We start from the raw sequence: 16,463 nt of genomic DNA, 5'->3' as shown, positions 1-16,463 counted from the left end.
TGGGAATGGCTGCCTGGGGCTGGGCCCCAAAAATGGGGGAGCTCCCCCCTGAGTTAGGGGTGCCCTCGGCATGGGGGACCCCCCCCCCATATGGGGAGGGGGGGTCCTGGGGGTCCCACTCACGACTCCTGCCAGGGGGATCCCTAAATGCCTCCCCCCATGGGTGTACCCCAATAAAGGTCTCCCCCCCCCCCCCCATCTCCCAGTGTCTGTTTTGGGGGTGCCCCCCCCCCCCCCCCCCATGGTGTGGACCCCAGTATCCTGCCTGCTCCCTCCTGGTCGATGACATCACACCCACCGCCAGAGAGCGGTGATGTCATCAGCGACCAAGCGGTCTGACCTCATGGAGGGGGGGTGGGCAGCTTGGGGGGGGGGGTCCCCGAGTCTATTTGGGGGGGGCTGCCCCTGTGACGGGGGGGGGGGGAAGGGGAGCCCTGCCTGACGCCTGGGTGCTTGGAGGGGGGGGGACATGGACACGGGGGGGGGGACACGGACACGGGGGGGGGTGTTTCCCATCATGCCCTGGGTGGCTGCCAGGGTCTGACTGCCGGGAAAGGGTTGTCATTACGCGGGGGGGGGGGGGGGGGGCACTCCCCTCCCCTCCCCCACAGGCATCCGGGGGGCTCCCTTCCCCCCTCCCAGAGCACCCAGGTGTCTGGGGGGGGCTCAACCCCACCCTACTGCCCCCCACTTGGGGTCTGGACCCCCCCACTCGGGGTCTGGACCCCCCCCCCCCCCATACACACACACCCCCCTCCGGGGGGGGGACACCCGGGCGCCCCCCACCCCACCGCTAACTCAGGGTGTGGCCGAGGGGGGCGTGTCCGAGCGCCGGCGGGGCGGGGCCGGGAGGGGCGGTGGGCGGGGGCAGCCGGCGGTGGGCGGGGCCTGCGGGCGGATTATGTCAGCCCCGCGGCAGCCGCAGCCCCGAGCTGGGAGCGGCGCGACCAGGTAGGGCCGGGGCTGGAGGGGGAGATCCCCGGGGTAAGGGGGGGACCGGGGCTGAGGGGAAAAGACTGTCGGGAGGGGAGGTTTATGGGGCAGGTGGTGCTGAGGGGAAGGTGCGTCCGCGGGGGTCCCGTGGGGCTGAGGGGCTGCGGTTCCGTGGGGTGGGAAGCGCGGAGGGGGGTCGGGGTTGAGGTAAAGGTGGGTCTGAAGGGTCTTTACGGGGCTGGGCTGAGGTAAAGATGGGTCTATAGGGGGTGCGTGGGGCTGGGCTGAGGTAAAGATGGGTCTATAGGGGGTGCGTGGGGCTGGGCTGAGGTAAAGATGGGTCTATAGGGGGTGCGTGGGGCTGGGCTGAGGTAAAGATGGGTCTATAGGGGGTGCGTGGGGCTGGGCTGAGGTAACGGTGGCTCCATAGGGTGCCTTAGGAGGTTGGGCTGAGGTAAAGGTAGCTCTGTAGAGTCTTTATGGGGCCGGGGCTGAGGTAAAACTAGCCCTATAGAGGTGCTATAGGGCCAGACTGAGGTAAAAGTGGTTCTATGGTGTATTTATATGGGGCTGGGCTGAGGTAAAAACGTCTCTGTGGGGCCGGGGCTCAGTGGGGAGGGGGCTCTGGGGGTCCTCCCAGAGGCGGGAAGCGCTGAGGGGCTGCGGCTCCATGGGGGGGGAAGCGCGGAGGGGCCGGGGCTGAGGTAAAGGGGGCTCTATAGGGTGTCTGTGGGGCTGGGCTGAGGTAAAGGGAGCTCTATAGGTTGTCTATGGGGCTGGGCTGAGGTAAAGGGGGCTCTATAGGGCCGGGGCTGAGGTAAAGGGGGCTCCATAGGGTGTCTATGGGGCTGGGCTGAGGTAAAGGGGGCTCCATAGGGTGTCTATGGGGCTGGGCTGAGGTAAAGGGGGCTCCATAGGGTGTCTATAGGGCTGGGCTGAGGTAAAGGGGGCTCCATAGGGTGTCTATGGGGCTGGGCTGAGGTAAAGGGGGCTCCATAGGGTGTATATGGGGCTGGGCTGAGGTAAAGGGGGCTCCATAGGGTGTCTATGGGGCTGGGCTGAGGTAAAGGGGGCTCTATAGGGTGTCTGTGGGGCTGGGCTGAGGTAAAGGGGGCTCTATAGGGTGTCTATGGGGCTTGCCTGAGGTAAAGGGGGCTCTATGGGGCTCCTATGGGGCTGGGGTGAGGTAAAGGGAGCTCTATAGGGTGTCTGTGGGGCTGGGCTGAGGTAAAGGGGGCTCTATAGGGTGTCTATAGGGCTGGGCTGAGGTAAAGGGGGCTCTATGGGGCATCTGTGGGGCTCTATGGGGCGTCTATGGGGCTGGTCTGAGGTAAAGGGGGTTTTATAGGGTCTCTGTGGGGCTGGGCTGAGGGAAAAGGGGATCCTATGGGGGGGTCTGAGGGGCCGGGGCTGTGCGGGAAGGGGGTTTAGGGGGTCTCGGTGGGGCTGAAGCCAAGCGGAGAGGGGGGGGGTTAGGGCGTCTCTGGGGAGCCAGTTGCCTCTGGGTGGGGGTCTCTGCCGTCCGCTGTGGGGCTCTATGGGACCAGGAGGGGCTCCACGGGGTCTCTATGGGGGCTCTATAGGGTCTCTGTGCCGTCTCTGTGGGGCTGGGGGGGGGAGGGGGGTCTATAGGGTCTCCATGGGGTCCCTATGGGGACCGGGACCGCTGGGAAGGGCTCTGGGGGGGGGTCTCCATAGGGTCACGGGGAGCTTTTGGGGGGTCTCCATAGGATCCCAGCCCCTGTCCAACAGATGGGTGGGGCCGGCGGGGGGGGGGGGGGGGGGGCGACGGGGGGTGTGTGTGTGTTTGGGGGGGGAGGGGGGGGGATACACACGACGTAACCGGCCCCGACATCTCCCCCCCGGCCCTGTCAACCCACGGCTGCCCCCCGCCGCCGTGACGACCCCTGAGTCCAGTGGGGTTGGGGGGGGGGACGGACGGGACCGTGTGTGTCGTGTCGTGTGTTCCCCCCCCCCCCCGGTCATTTCCCTACAGGTGCCACGGTCTCGCCCCTCCCCCCACCTGCAGCACCCGGACTCCTGTGTCCATCGGGGGGGAGGGTTGGGGGGGGGGGGGGTCCGGTCCCTTTCTGTGGGTGTGGGCAGCCTGGATCCGAGAGGGGGGGGGGGATATTTGCCTGGTTCCTCCCACCCCCCCCCCCCAAGGAATGTGGGGTCAACAAGGGACCCCTTGTTCCCTCCGGGGCCGCCCCCGCTTCCGCGCCGGGGCCCTCCCCGGGTGGGTGGGGGGGGGGGGGCTGGACTTCGGGCCCCTCCCGTGGGAGGGAGCTGTCCCACACGCGTGGGTCCTCTGTCCAGGGTGCTGATGGGGGGGGGGGGGGGGGGGGCTGGGTCCCGAGCCAAGGTGACAGGTTCCCTCATTAGCCGTTGCCACGGAAACGGGCTCATCCGGGGGGGGGGGGGGGGGGGGGCGGGTGGGGGAGGGGAGGCGGTGGCCGCCACACAATGGAGCTGGGGAGGGGGCTTGGGGGGGGGGGGGGGTCCCAGGTGCCTGGGTTCCCCCCCGAAGGGGTGGGGTCGCTCCCCCGAGGTTGGGGTCCTCCGGGTCACCTTGTCGTCGTCGCCCCCCCGCCCCCTCCTCCTCCAGGCCCCCGCTGCCGCCGGCCCCGGCCATGGCGCTGCCCCGGGGGCTCGGCCTCCTCTTGCTGTTGGCGCTGGGGGGGCCCGGCGTCGCCATCATCATCCCCCCGGAGTGTGAGTGAGGCGTGGGGGGGGGGGGGGGGGGGGGGGGGGGGCTTGCACGCTTGCACGAGGACCCCTGGCACGAAGGACCCTTGGCACGCATGCCCCCCCCCCCCCCCCCCACCTTGCATGAGCGCTCCTTGCACGCTCGCCCCTCTCACACGAGGACCCCTCGCACGTTCGCCTCTCCCGCCTCGCACGGCCGCTCACGAGGGTCCCGTGACCCCCCCACGCTCCCGGGGGGAACCCCCTGCTCACTGCTGTGTTTCTCCCCCCCTCTGCTCCCGGGACGGTGCAGATGGTCTGCACGAGCGTGAGTCTGGGGGGGGGGTCTGGGGTCCCTGGTGGGGGGGGTCTTGGGGGGCCTCTGGGTGGCTCTGAGGACCCTGGAGTCTCTGTGGGGCCTGGGGAGGCTCCCTGAGGTCTCCGGGGGGGTCCCTATAGGGTCCCTGAGGTGCCTATGGGGGTGCCAGGGGGGTCTGTTGGGGGGTCTGGGGTCCCCAAGTGTCTTTGGGGGCTCCTTTGGGCCCTCGCAGGGTCTCCATGGGTCTGGGGAAGGGTCTCGGGAGGGTTCCTGAGGGCCTTATGGGATCCCTGGTGGTCCTGGGGGAGTCTTGGGGGTACCTGGGCTGTCCCTGGGGGTCCCACCTGCTGACACCCCCCCCCCCCTCCCCGCAGTCCTGCAGCCCCCCGAACTGACGGAGCAGCCCCCGGAGCAGCTCGTCGTCTTCCCCAGCGATGATGTCGTCCTCAAGTGCACCGCCACCGGCAACCCCCCCATCCAGTGAGTGACCCCCCCCCGTCTCCCCGTGTCCCCCCCCGTGTCCCCCCCTCAGTGACGGTGACCCCCCTGCCCGCAGGTACCGTTGGACGCGGGAGGACCAGCCCTTCGTCCCCGAGGACCACCCGGGGGTGACGGTGACCCCCGGCACGGGGACGCTGGTCATCAACGCCAGCCTGGCCGGCCGCCTGCAGGGCCGGTACCGCTGCTTCGCCGCCAACGCCCTGGGCACCGCGCTCTCCCTCGAGGCCCGCGTCATCGCCGAGAGTGAGACGGGGACCCCAGAACCCCCAGGCACCCCAAGACCCCCCTGGCATCCCCCTGGGCAGCCTCCACCCCCTCCTGGGCCCCTCCGAATTCACCCCCTGGGTGGCCCAAAAGCTGCCCTGAGGTCCCCTAAATCCCCCCAAAGCTGCCCTGGCATCCCCTAAATCCCCCTAGGGTGCCCCAGAGCCCCCTAAGGGTCCCTTAAGTCCCCTCAGATCCAGATGGGGGCCCCCTAAAATCCCCCTGGGAGCCCCCAGATCCCACAGGGTCCCCCTAGATTCCCCCCTCCCCCCATTTTCCTTGCCACACCACCTCACTCAAGGCCCAGACACTGGAGTCCTTGGCTAGTTTGGGTGGGGCAGGAAAAATCCCTTGGACCTGGGTGTTCCTGACTGGTTTTGGGGGGGGAACCCCCCAGACACGGGGGTCCCAGGCTGGTTTAGGAGGGCAGGGGGAACCCCCTGGACACGGGGGGGGGGGGGGTCCCTGGCTGGCTTGGGGGGATCCCCCCAGCTGCCCGTGGCCCCCAGCTGTTGTGGTCCCCAGACACGCCGCAGTGGCCCAAGGAGAAGGTGATGCCGGTGGAGGTGGAGGAGGGGGATCCCGTGGTGCTGCCTTGCGACCCCCCCAAGAGCGCCGTGCCCCCCAAGATCTACTGGCTCAACAGCCGTGAGCAACCGAGGCGGGGCTGGGGGGGGCTAATTCTGCACCTCTTGTACGCGGCTCCCCCCTGCAGCCCCTTATCCTCCCACCCCCCAGCACCCCCAGAATCCCCTCTGCACCCCCTTACCCCTGGAATCCCCCCTGCACCCCCAGAATCCCCTCTGCACCCCCTTACGCCTGGAATCCCCCCTGCACCCCCAGAATCCCCTCTGCACCCCCTTATCCCTGGAATCCCTCCTGCACCCCCAGAATCCCCTCCGCACCCCCTTACCCCTGGAATCCCCCCTGCACCCCCAGAATCCCCTCCGCACCCCCTTACCCCTGGAATCGCCCCTGCACCCCCAGAATCCCCTCTGCACCCCCTTACCCCTGGAATCCCCCCTGCACCCCCAGAATCCCCTCCGCACCCCCTTACCCCTGGAATCCCCCCTGCACCCCCAGAATCCCCCCTGCACCCCCAGAATCCCCTCCGCACCCCCTTACCCCTGGAATCCCCCCTGCACCCCCAGAATCCCCTCCGCACCCCCTTACCCCTGGAATCCCCCCTGCACCCCCAGAATCCCCTCTGCACCCCCTTATCCCTGGAATCCCCTCTGCACCCCCAGAATCCCCTCCGCACCCCCTTATCCCTGGAATCCCCCCTGCACCCCCAGAATCCCCTCTGCACCCTGTTGCAACCCTGGGATGCTCCTACACCCCATTACAGCCCCTCAACACCATGAGACCCCCCCCCCGATGCCCCCCTGCACCCTGTTGCACCCCCCAACCCCAATTGTGCCCCACAGCACCCCTGGGGTCCCGATACCCCTCGCCCCCCCCCCCCCACCCGGAGTCCCCTGGGTCCCCTTGCCCCTCGCTGCACCCACTTGCCGTCCCAACACCCCACTGCACCCCACATCCCCCTCCCAAACGCACCGCTCCCCCGTTTCCCACTCCCTGTGCCCCCGCCGCAGGCGAGGGGGGGGGGGGGGGGGGCCTGGGGGCGAAGGGGACCCCCTTAACCCCCCCCGTGTCCCGTCGTCCCCCCCCCCCCAGGCATCGTGCACATCGCACAGGACGCGCGGGTGAGCATGGGGCAGGATGGGTTCCTCTACTTCGCCAACGCGCTGGTGGGCGACAGCCACCCCGACTACATCTGCCATGCCCACTACCTGGGGCCCCGCACCATCATCCAGAAGGAACCCCTCGACCTCCGCGTGGCCCCCAGTACGTTCAGGGGGGGGGGGCCGGGACCCCCAGAGTTGCCCCCAGAGCCTCCCCAGAACCCAGCTCTCCTGGGGACCCTCTAACCCCCTGAAGTCACTTCTATGGGACCTTTTCCAGGGGACCCCACCTTAAAATCCCCCCTAATACTCTCCAGCACCCATAGAACTGCTCCGTCCAGCCGAAGCCCCCCCGCCTCAACCCATAGGGCCCCCCCCCAGAGAGGACCCCGCTTTGGGATCTCCCCCCCATCGAGCCCACAGAGCCACCCCACCTTGAGGTCCCCCCTCAAAAAGCCCCCTGGAGACCCCCACTCCTTGGAAGGATGGCCTGGGGGGGGGGGTCTCTTGGTGTATAGGGGACTCACTGGGAGTATGGGGGGTTCTGGGTGGGGTCTGCTGGTATAGGGTTCATCCCTGGGGCTCTGGGGGGGGGTCTCTGAGTTTGGGGGGGTCCTTGGGAGTATGGCAGGGGCTCAGGGGGAGTCCCTTGGTGAATGAGGGGGGTCCCTTGGTGAATGAGGGGGGTCCTCAGGAATATGGGGGGGGATCTTGGGGCTCATGAGGAAGGTTGTTGGTATATGGGGGATTCCTGGGGCTTGGGGGGGGGTCCCTTGGAGCCCCTCAGGAGTAGGGGGGGGCCCTGGCATTCTGAAGGGGGGCTCTGGGGGTGCCCCCCGCCCCTGCTAACCCCCTTCTCCCCCCTCCGCCGCAGGTAACTCGGTGCAGTCTCGCCGTCCTCGCCTCGTGGTGCCCCAGGACCCGCAGCCCCCCCACGTCGCCCTACGGGGGGGCACCCTGGTCCTCGAGTGCATTGCTGAGGGGCTGTGAGTCTTGGGGGGGGGCCCTGGGGAGGAGCTGGGGGTGTCGGGGAGGTCCTGGAGGGTCCCTGGGGTGCTGAGGGAGGGCCGGGGGGATGCCAGAGCTGGCGTGGGGCTACGAAAGGGGTGTCAAGACCCCCCCCCCCACACCCCCAGCCCCACGCCGGCGGTGCGGTGGCAGCGGTTGAACGGGCCCCTGCCGCGGGGCCGGGCCTCGCTGGAGAACTTCAACAAGACGCTGCGGCTGCGGGCGGTGGAGGAGGCGGACGACGGCGAGTACGAGTGCGTGGCCGAGAACAGCCAAGGCCAGGCGCGACGCAGCCACCTCGTCACCGTCGAGGGTAGGGCGCTGGGGACACTGGGACGCGCTGGGGTGGGAGCTGGGGGCACTGGGAGGCACTGGGGTGGGTGCTGGGAGGCACAGAGGGGAACTGGTGGCACTGGGACGCGCAGGGGTGGTCGTGGGGAGCACTGGGGTGGGAGCTGGGAGGCACAGAGGGGAACTGGTGGCACTGGGATGCACGGGGGTGGAAGCTAGGGGCACTGGGGTGGGAGTTGGGGTGCTGGGAGGCACTGGTATGGGTGCTGGGGGATGCTGGGAGGCAGAGAGGGGAACTGGTGGCACTGGGACGCACGGGGGTGGAAGCTAGGGGCACCGGGAGGCACTGGGACCCGCTGGGGTGGTTGCGGGTGGCACTGGGAGGCACTGGTGTGGGTGCTGGGAGGCACAGAGGGGAACTGGTGGCACTGGGACGCACAGGGGTGGTCGTGGGGGGCACTGGGGTGGGAGCTGGGGTGCTGGGAGGCACTGGGCTGGGTGCTGGGAGACACGGAGGGGAACTGGTAGCACTGGGACACACGGGGGTGGAATCTAGGAGCACCGGGAGGCACTGGTATGGGTGCTGGGAGGCACTGGGAGGCAGAGAGGGGAACTGGTGGCACTGGGACGCACAGGGGTGGAAGCTAGGAGCACTGGGACCCGCTGGGGTGATCGAGGAGGGCACTGGGGTGGGGGCTGGGGCACTGGGAGGCACTGGTATGGGTGCTGGGGGATGCTGGGAGGCAGAGAGGGGCGAACTGGTGGCACTGGGACGCACAGGGGTGGTCGTGGGGAGCACTGGGGTGGGAGCTGGGGTGCTGGGAGGCACTGGTATGGGTGCTGGGGGATGCTGGGAGGCAGAGAGGGGAACTGGTGGCACTGGGACGCACGGGGGTGGAAGCTAGGGGCACCGGGAGGCACTGGGACCCGCTGGGGTGGTTGCGGGGGGCACCGGGAGGCACTGGTGTGGGTGCTGGGAGGCACAGAGGGGAACTGGTGGCACTGGGACGTGCAGGGGTGGAAGCTAGGGGCACTGGGAGGCACTGGGGTGGGTGCTGGGAGGCATAGAGGGGCGAACTGGTGGCACTGGGATGCACAGGGGTGGTCGTGGGGGGCACTGGGATGGGAGCTGGGGTGCTGAGAGGCACTGGGCTGGGTGCTGGGAGACACGGAGGGGAACTGGTGGCAGTGGGACACACGGGGGTGGAATCTAGGAGCACCGGGAGGCACTGGTATGGGTGCTGGGAGGCACTGGGAGGCAGAGAGGGGAACTGGTGGCACTGGGATGCACAGGGGTGGTCGTGGGGGGCACTGGGGTGGGAGCTGGGGTGCTGGGAGGCACTGGTATGGGTGCTGGGGGATGCTGGGAGGCAGAGAGGGGAACTGGTGGCACTGGGACGCACGGGGGTGGAAGCTAGGGGCACCGGGAAGCACTGGGACCCGCTGGGGTGGTTGCGGGGGGCACTGGGAGGCACTGGTGTGGGTGCTGGGAGGCACAGAGGGGAACTGGTGGCACTGGGACGCACAGGGGTGGTCGTGAGGGGCGCTGGGGTGCTGGGAGGCACTGGTATGGGTGCTGGGAGGCGCTGGGAGGCACAGAGGGGAACTGGTGGCACTGGGACGCGCAGGGGTGGAAGCTAGGGGCACTGGGGCCCACTGGGGTCGGAGCTGGGGGCACTAGGAAGCACTGGGATCCGCTGGGATGGGCAGTGGGAGACGGGTGACTGGGGCGGGAGGCCTGGGGGCAGGTCTATGGGGTGCTGGGTGGGGGGCAGCGGGGTGTGTGTGTTTGGGGGGGGTCCCTGACATCCCCTTGTCCCCCTCCCCAGCGGCCCCGTACTGGGTGCGCCGCCCCCAGAGCGGGGTCTTCGGCCCCGGGGAGACGGCGCGGCTGGACTGCCTGGTGGAGGGCAAACCCCGGCCCCACGTCGCCTGGCGCCTCAACGGGGTCCCCATCGAAGGTGGGGGGGGGGGGAGACACGCCTCAGGGTCTGGGGGGGGGGGCCCTGGAGGGGTGTTGGGGTCCCGTGGGGATTATTGGGGGGCTGGAGAGGGGGATAGAGGCCTTTTTGGGGTGGGGTTATTGGGGTCTGGGGAGGCTGGAGGGGGTGTTGGGGGGCTCTCCGGAAGATGTCGGGGTCACTGGGGAGGGTATGGGGGTCCCTGGGGAGGCAGTGAGTGTTCCTGGGGGTGGGTGGGCATCCCCAGGGAGGCTGTGGGGGTCTCTGGGGAGGCAGGAGGTGTCCCTGAGGGTGGGTGGGGGGTCTTTGAGGAGGCCGTGGGGGTCCCCAGGGAGGCCGTGGGGGTCCTTGGGGAGGCAGGAGGTGTCCCTGAGGGTAGGTGGGGGTCCTTGGGGAGGCTGTGGGGGTCCCCAGAGAGGCAGCGGGTGTCCCTGGGGTTGGGTGGGGGTCCTTGAGGAGGCTGTGGGGGTCCCCAGGGAGGCCGTGGGGGTCCTTGGGGAGGCAGGAGGTGTCCCTGAGGGTGGGTGGGGGTCCCTGGGGAGGCTGTGAGGGTCCCTGGGGAGGCAGTGGGTGTCCCTGGGGGTGGGTGGGCATCCCCAGGGAGGCCGTGGGGGTCCCCAGGGAGGCCGTGGGGGTCCTTGGGGAGGCAGGAGGTGTCCCTGAGGGTGGGCGGGGGTACCCGGGGAGGCCATGGGGGTCCTTGGGGAGGCCGTGGGGGTCCCCGGGGAGGCAGCAGGGTCCCGCGGGTGCCCTCACGCCCCCCACCCCGTTGCAGAGGTGCCGGGGTCCAGCCGTCGCGCGGTGCGGGAAGGGGCGCTGGTGCTGTCCCGCCTGGAACCCAACGACACGCTGGTGGCCCAGTGCGAGGCCCACAACCGCCACGGGCGCCTGCTGGCCAACGCCTTCGTCTACGTCGTGGGTGCGTGGCGGGGGCGAGGGTCTCGTTGTTCCCCCACCCCCCCACCCCCCCCCAAACGGGTACCCCCGTCCCCGCGGCAACAGGCGGCCGTCCCCACGGCGACGGCGGCGTCCCCGCGGCGACGGCATCCCCGTCCCACGGCGTTCCCCCCACCGCCGGCCAGCGGATGTGGTCCCCGATTCCACCGCATCCTCGACGGGCAACCGCATCCCCCCCCCCCCCCCCCCCCCCTTGCTTTGGCAACAGCATCCCCTCCGTGGCAACCGCATCTCCGTGGCAACCGGGTCTCCCCCTCTGGCAACCGTCCCCATGGCAACCCCTTCCGTTGCCACGGCAACCGGGCAAACAGGACCCTCGCCGTGGCAACCCAGCCTGGAGACGGTTGCCGCACAACCCGCCTTATCAATCGCTGTTCCCGTGGCGACCCTGTTGCCACGGCGATGGCGACTGGGGGTACCTGTTGCCGTGGCGATGGCCGTCTCTACGGCAACCGGGGGTCCCCGTTGCCGTGGCGATGGCTAGGGATGGCCTTGATGTCGCGGGAGGGGAGTGGGAGGTTTTGGGGGGGGGTCCAGACACCCCGTTCACTTCCCTGGACCTCTCCCCCCCCCTCCAGAGCTGCCGGTGAAGATCCTGACGCCGGACGAGACGCCGTACGCCGTGGTGGAGAACCAGACGGCGTTCCTGCACTGCCGGGCCTTCGGGGCCCCCGCGCCCACCGTCGAGTGGTGAGAGACCCTCCCTGGGACCCCTCCCAGACCCCACCGAGACCCCCGGTGTGTCCCCCCTTGATGCTTTGCCCCCTCCCCAGGCTGACCCCGGGGCTGGAGCCGGCCCTGCAGGATGACCGGGCCTTCGTCTTCACCAACGGGACCCTGCGGCTGGGCCCGGCGGCGCGGGGGGACGGGGGTCCCTTCACTTGCCGGGCCCACAACGCCCACAGCAACGCCAGCGTCATCGCCCACCTCGACGTCAAAGGTACCGGGACCCCCGGGGGACCCCCCCCGCCCTGCGACGGCTCACGATACCCCCGGGATGTCCCTTATTCCCCTGGAGAATGTTTGGGATTCCCAAATCCTTCCAGGGACCCCTCGGAGCCCCCCCAGGGTCACCTCAGAGCCTCCTCAGGGACCCCCGAATCCTTCCTGGGACCTCACAGACCTCTCCAGTCTCCCCCAGATCCTTTCCAGCACCCCCCAGAGCCTCCCAAGGACCCCTAAATCCTTCCTGGGACTCCCCAAGCCCTCCTGTGCCTTCCAAATCCTTCCTGAGAGCCCCCCAAAGCCTCTCCAGGGCCCCCCCCCCCCCATCTTTCCTGGTGCCGCCAAGAGCCCTCCAGGGGCCCCCAAATCCTTCCTGGGATCCTCCAGTGCCCCCCCAAGTCTTTTCGGGGATCCCCAAGAGCCTCATAGAACCCCCCAGATCCTTCCTGGGATCCCCAAGAGCCATCCCGTGCCCCCCAAATCCTTCCTGAGACTCCTATATCCTTACGGGGACCCCCCCTCAAGCCCTCCCAGATCCTTCCTGGGACCCTCAGAGCCCCTTCAAGTCCCCCTAAATTCTTCCTGGCACCCCCAGGGTGCCCCCCCCCCCCTCCCCAAATCCTACCCAGCACCCCTCGGCCCCTCTCCGTTAACCCTTCGCTGCCCACGGCAGTGGCTACACGGATCGAGGTGCCCCCCCAGACCGTGACGGCAAAGAAGGGGGAGACGGTGACCTTCCGCTGCGTGGCCGCCTTCGACCCCGGGCTGGCCCACCACGGCCTCGAGTGGCGCCGGGACGGGCGGCTGCTGCGCGAAACGGCCGACAGCGACAAGTGAGGGGGGCGAGGGGGGGGGGTCCTGGAGGGTCCTGCGCCCCCCCCCCCCCCAGGTGGGGCTGACAGCGCCTGCCTCTCCCCTCAGGTACTCGCTGACCGGGGACACGCTGACGGTGGCCGGAGTGGACTACGCTGACCAGGGGAGCTTCTCCTGCCGCGCCTGGACCCTCCTGGACTCTGTCGAGGCCGAAGCGCAGCTCCGTGTCGTGGGTGAGCCCCCCCCCCCCCCCCCCCATCTCAAATCCCGGGGAGGGGGACACGTGGGACCCTGCTGGGGGGCCCCCCAAATCCTCCCGGGGCACCACCCGCACCCAGGGCTGGGTCTGTCCCGGATCTGATCCCATTATGCCCAGTTTTGCCCCAGTTACGCCTCTGTTACCTCTGATTCTGCCCCAGAGACCCCAGTTCTGCCCCAGAGACCCCAGTTCTGCCCCACTGCCCTTCACTAACTGCCCCGGCCCCCCCCCCCCCCAGGCCGGCCGGGCCCCGTGCGGGATCTGCAGGTGGTGGAGGTGGACGAACGCCAGGTCCGGCTCACCTGGACCCCAGGAGACGAGCACAACAGCCCCGTGGAGAGTAAGGGGGGGGGCCCGGGGGGGGGGGTTCTGGGGGTCTTTAGGGGGTCCTAGGGGTCTCCAGGGTGGGACTGGGGGGAAATCAGGGGGACCTAGGGTGTCTGGGGGGGGGGGGCTATGGGGAGGTCAGGAGGTGTCAGGGTTATGTTCAGGGCTGTTGGGAGCTGATGGGGTCCTGGGGGGCTTCAGGGGGTCCTTGGGGGGGGGATTTTGGGTGTCTGGGAGGGGCTCAGGGTGGTCTTGGAGGGGTTCAGAGGTCATGGGGGAAGCTGAGGGTTTTGGGGGGAAGCGGAGGGGTTCAGGGCATCTCCTGGTGTTGGAGGAGGAATCTGGGGTTGTCGGGGCTGGAGGAGGAGGAACGGTGGAGGTGGTGGGGATTTGGGGGTGCTGGGGAGCTTGGGGGCACCCGTAACCCCCCCATCCCACCCCCCCAGAGTTCGTGGTGGAGGAAGAGGAGGGCATCTTCGCGCCCGGACGTTTCGTGGAGCGGCTGACGGTGCCGGGGGAGCAGCCCTGGGCCCCCCTCACCCTCTCGCCCTACGGCCGCTACCGATTCCGGGTGCTGGCGGCAAACGCCTACGGCCGGGGGGAGCCCAGCGCCCCCAGCGCCCCCATCTCCACCCCCCCCGCGGGTGAGTGCCCCCCGGGGACCCCGAAACCCCCATGTCCAGCCCCCCCCCCCCCCCCCGGTGAGTAGGTGCCCCCCAAAATCCTTCCTGGGGATCTGCAATCCCCGCCCAGTGCCCCACTGCCACCCCCTGGTAGGTAAGTGCCTCCCAGGCACCCTGGGGACCCCAAAACCCCTTTGCTGCCCCCCCCCCCCCAGTGAAGACACCCCCCCCCCATCAAATGCTTCTGGGGACCATGAACCCCCCCCCAAGGGACCTCAAATCCCCCCCCAAGGGACCCCAAACCCTACCCCGGCATTCCCATATCCCACATCCAACTGGTACCAACCACCCAAAAGGGGTTGGAGGGTGTCTCTGGCCCCCCCCAAAGGGTCTGTGGGTATTTGGGGGGGGGTCTCTGAGCTTCTATCCACCCCCCCCCAGCCCCCGAGCGCAACCCTGGGGGGGTCAAGGGTGAAGGCAACGAGACCAACAACCTGGTCATCACCTGGCAGGTACCGGGGACCCAGCGTCCTGGAAAAGTGTGGGGGGGGGCTTTGGGGAGCCAGGGGGACCGGAGATCCCAGCTTGGGGGGGCTGGGGGACCCCAGTGAGGGGTTTTGGGGATCGAGGGGGGGGGCTGGGGCAGGTTTAGGAGGGGTGGGAAGGTATGGGGCAGGTTTGGGGGGGGCTTGGGGCAAGTTTGGGGGTGGCTCCCTTTGGCTAAGGACAAGCTTGAGGGGCTTGGGGGGGTCTCAGGGAAGGCTTGGGGGGCTTGGGGCAGGTTTGGGGGGGGTCAGGGGGGCTTGGGGTGGGTCCCTTCAGCATGGGGCAGGTTTGGGGGGGGGGGGGTCAGAGGGGCCCCGAGCCAGTTGAGGGGGGGGGTCCCTCTGTCTCGGGTCACGTTCCGGGGGATGTGGGGCAGGTTTGGGGGGCGTCCTTCTACCCTGAGGGAGTTTGGGGAGCTCAGAGGGAACTGGGGGGGGGGGGTGTCTCTCCAGGCCGGGGCGTGTTTGGGGGGCCCGGGGGGGGGGTGGTGTGGATTTGGGGGTTCGGGGTGGGGGGCGCTGAGGCCCTGCCCGCAGCCGCTGGCGCCGGGGGAGTGGAACGCGGCCGAGGTGCGGTACCGGGTGCAGTGGCGGGCGCTGGAGCCGGCGGTGGGCCGCTGGCGTGAGGAGACGGTGGGGGGGCCCCCCCGTCGTGGTGGGGGGCACCCCGACCTTCAGCCCCTACGAGATCCGGGTGCAGGCGGTCAACGACGCCGGGAAGGGCCCCGAGCCCGCCATCGTCGTCGGTTACTCGGGAGAAGACCGTGAGTCGGGGGCCCCCCCAAAAAATCCTTGGGTGGGGTGGGGTGGGCAATTGTGGGGGCAGAGAGACCCTCGAGGGGGATGACCCCAAATTTGGGGGTGCTGGGAGACCCCAAGGTAGGGGCAGCCTCTGTTTGGGGGTGCTGAGAAACACCAAGGTGGGGAGACCCCGAATTTGGGGGTGCTGGGAGACCCCAAGGTAGGGGCAGCCTCTGTTTGGGGGTGCTGAGAAACACCAAGGTGGGGAGACCCCAAATTTGGGGGTGCTGGGAGACCCCAGGGTGGGATTTCCCAGTTCGGGGGGGGGAGTGGAGAGACCCTGGTGGCGTGGGGGGGGGGTGAGTGTCAGATTAGGGGGGTGCTGAGAGACCCCAGGGTGGGGGGGACCCCAGATCTGGGCTGCAGAGAGTCATGGAAAGGGGGAGACCCAGATCTGGGGGTGCATTTTTTTGGGGGGGGGGGGGGCCTCTCTGGGAATATCCTATATTGGGGGGGTTGGAGGGTCTTCGTTTTGGGGGGGACCCTCTATCTGGGGATGTCTCAGGGATGCCTACATTGGGGGTCTTCAGAGGCTTCACAGCCACCCCCCCCGCCGTGTATGTGGGTCTGGGGGCTCACACTGCTGCCCCCCCCCCCCCCCCCAGTGCCACTAGCGTACCCCGAAAACGTGGGGGTGGAAATCCTGAACAGCACCAGCGTGCGGGTGCGCTGGAGCCTGGCGGGGACCCCCCCAAAACCTGCGCGGGCACCTCCGGGGATTTCGGGTAAGGGGGAGCGCTGGGGGGGGGGGGGAAGGGTGGCGAACAGGGGACTTGGGGGGGCTGCTGGGGATGTGGGGGTACAGGGATATTTGGGGGGGGGGGCTCCATGGGCTGGGGGGTAGTTTGGGGGGGCACCGAGGCAGCTTGGGGGGGTCCCCACTGCCGGGGGGAGGGGGGGGTGGCGAACAGGGGACTTGGGGGGGCTGCTGGGGATGTGGGGGTACAGGGATATTTGGGGGGGGGGCTCCATGGCTGGGGCGTAGTTTGGGGGGCACCGAGGCAGCTTGGGGGGGTCCCCACTGCCTGGGGGAGGGGGGTGGCGAACAGGGGACTTGGGGGGGCTGCTGGGGATGTGGGGGTACAGGGATATTTGGGGGGGGGGGCTCCATGGGCTGGGGCGTAGTTTGGGGGGCACCGAGGCAGCTTGGGGGGGGTCCCCACTGCCTGGGGGAGGGGGGTGGCGAACAGGGGACTTGGGGGGGCTGCTGGGGATGTGGGGGTACAGGGATATTTGGGGGGGGGGCTCCATGGGCTGGGGGGTAGTTTGGGGGGCACCGAGGCAGCTTGGGGGGGGTCCCCACTGCCTGATGTGCCCCCCCCCCCCTCCTCCTCCCCCAGGTGCTGTACTGGCGTGAGGGCTGGGTGGGGGAGCGGGCACGCCGGCAGGCCCCCCTCGCCCCCCCCGGGGGGCACCCCAGGGTGCTGACGGTGCCCGGCGAGGCCAGCGGGGTGCTGCTGGGGGGGCTGCGCCCCTGGAGCCGCTACCGCCTCCAGGTCGTCGTCTTCAACGGGCGGGGGGACGGCCCCCCCAGCGACGAGAT

At 69.5% G+C, this 16,463-nt stretch overlaps 1 protein-coding gene across 1 annotated transcript; it reads left to right on the top strand.

Annotated features, from left to right (window-relative positions):
- Nucleotides 1-886: 886 nt before the first annotated feature.
- L1CAM (L1 cell adhesion molecule) lies at nucleotides 887-16,461 on the top strand (the record flags this gene model as incomplete). The annotated part of the gene is given in 23 exon segments (XM_049793313.1): nucleotides 887-951; nucleotides 3,542-3,648; nucleotides 3,935-3,949; nucleotides 4,315-4,420; nucleotides 4,497-4,684; nucleotides 5,231-5,353; nucleotides 6,383-6,553; nucleotides 7,265-7,376; nucleotides 7,527-7,711; nucleotides 9,519-9,650; nucleotides 10,426-10,569; nucleotides 11,186-11,297; nucleotides 11,381-11,547; nucleotides 12,226-12,385; nucleotides 12,474-12,598; nucleotides 12,863-12,964; nucleotides 13,398-13,595; nucleotides 14,016-14,086; nucleotides 14,657-14,755; nucleotides 14,757-14,883; nucleotides 15,526-15,602; nucleotides 15,604-15,645; nucleotides 16,261-16,461. Coding segments are annotated over 23 exon segments (2,814 nt in total), but the record flags the coding sequence as incomplete, so codon positions are not given.
- Between the last annotated feature and the right edge of the window lie 2 nt (nucleotides 16,462-16,463).

This window comes from Accipiter gentilis, chromosome 38, assembly GCF_929443795.1.
Source record: "Accipiter gentilis chromosome 38, bAccGen1.1, whole genome shotgun sequence".
NCBI classification, from domain to species: domain Eukaryota; kingdom Metazoa; phylum Chordata; class Aves; order Accipitriformes; family Accipitridae; genus Astur; species Astur gentilis.
The sequence above is the reverse complement of the archived record's forward strand: the minus strand, read 5'-3'. Positions and strand labels throughout refer to the sequence as shown.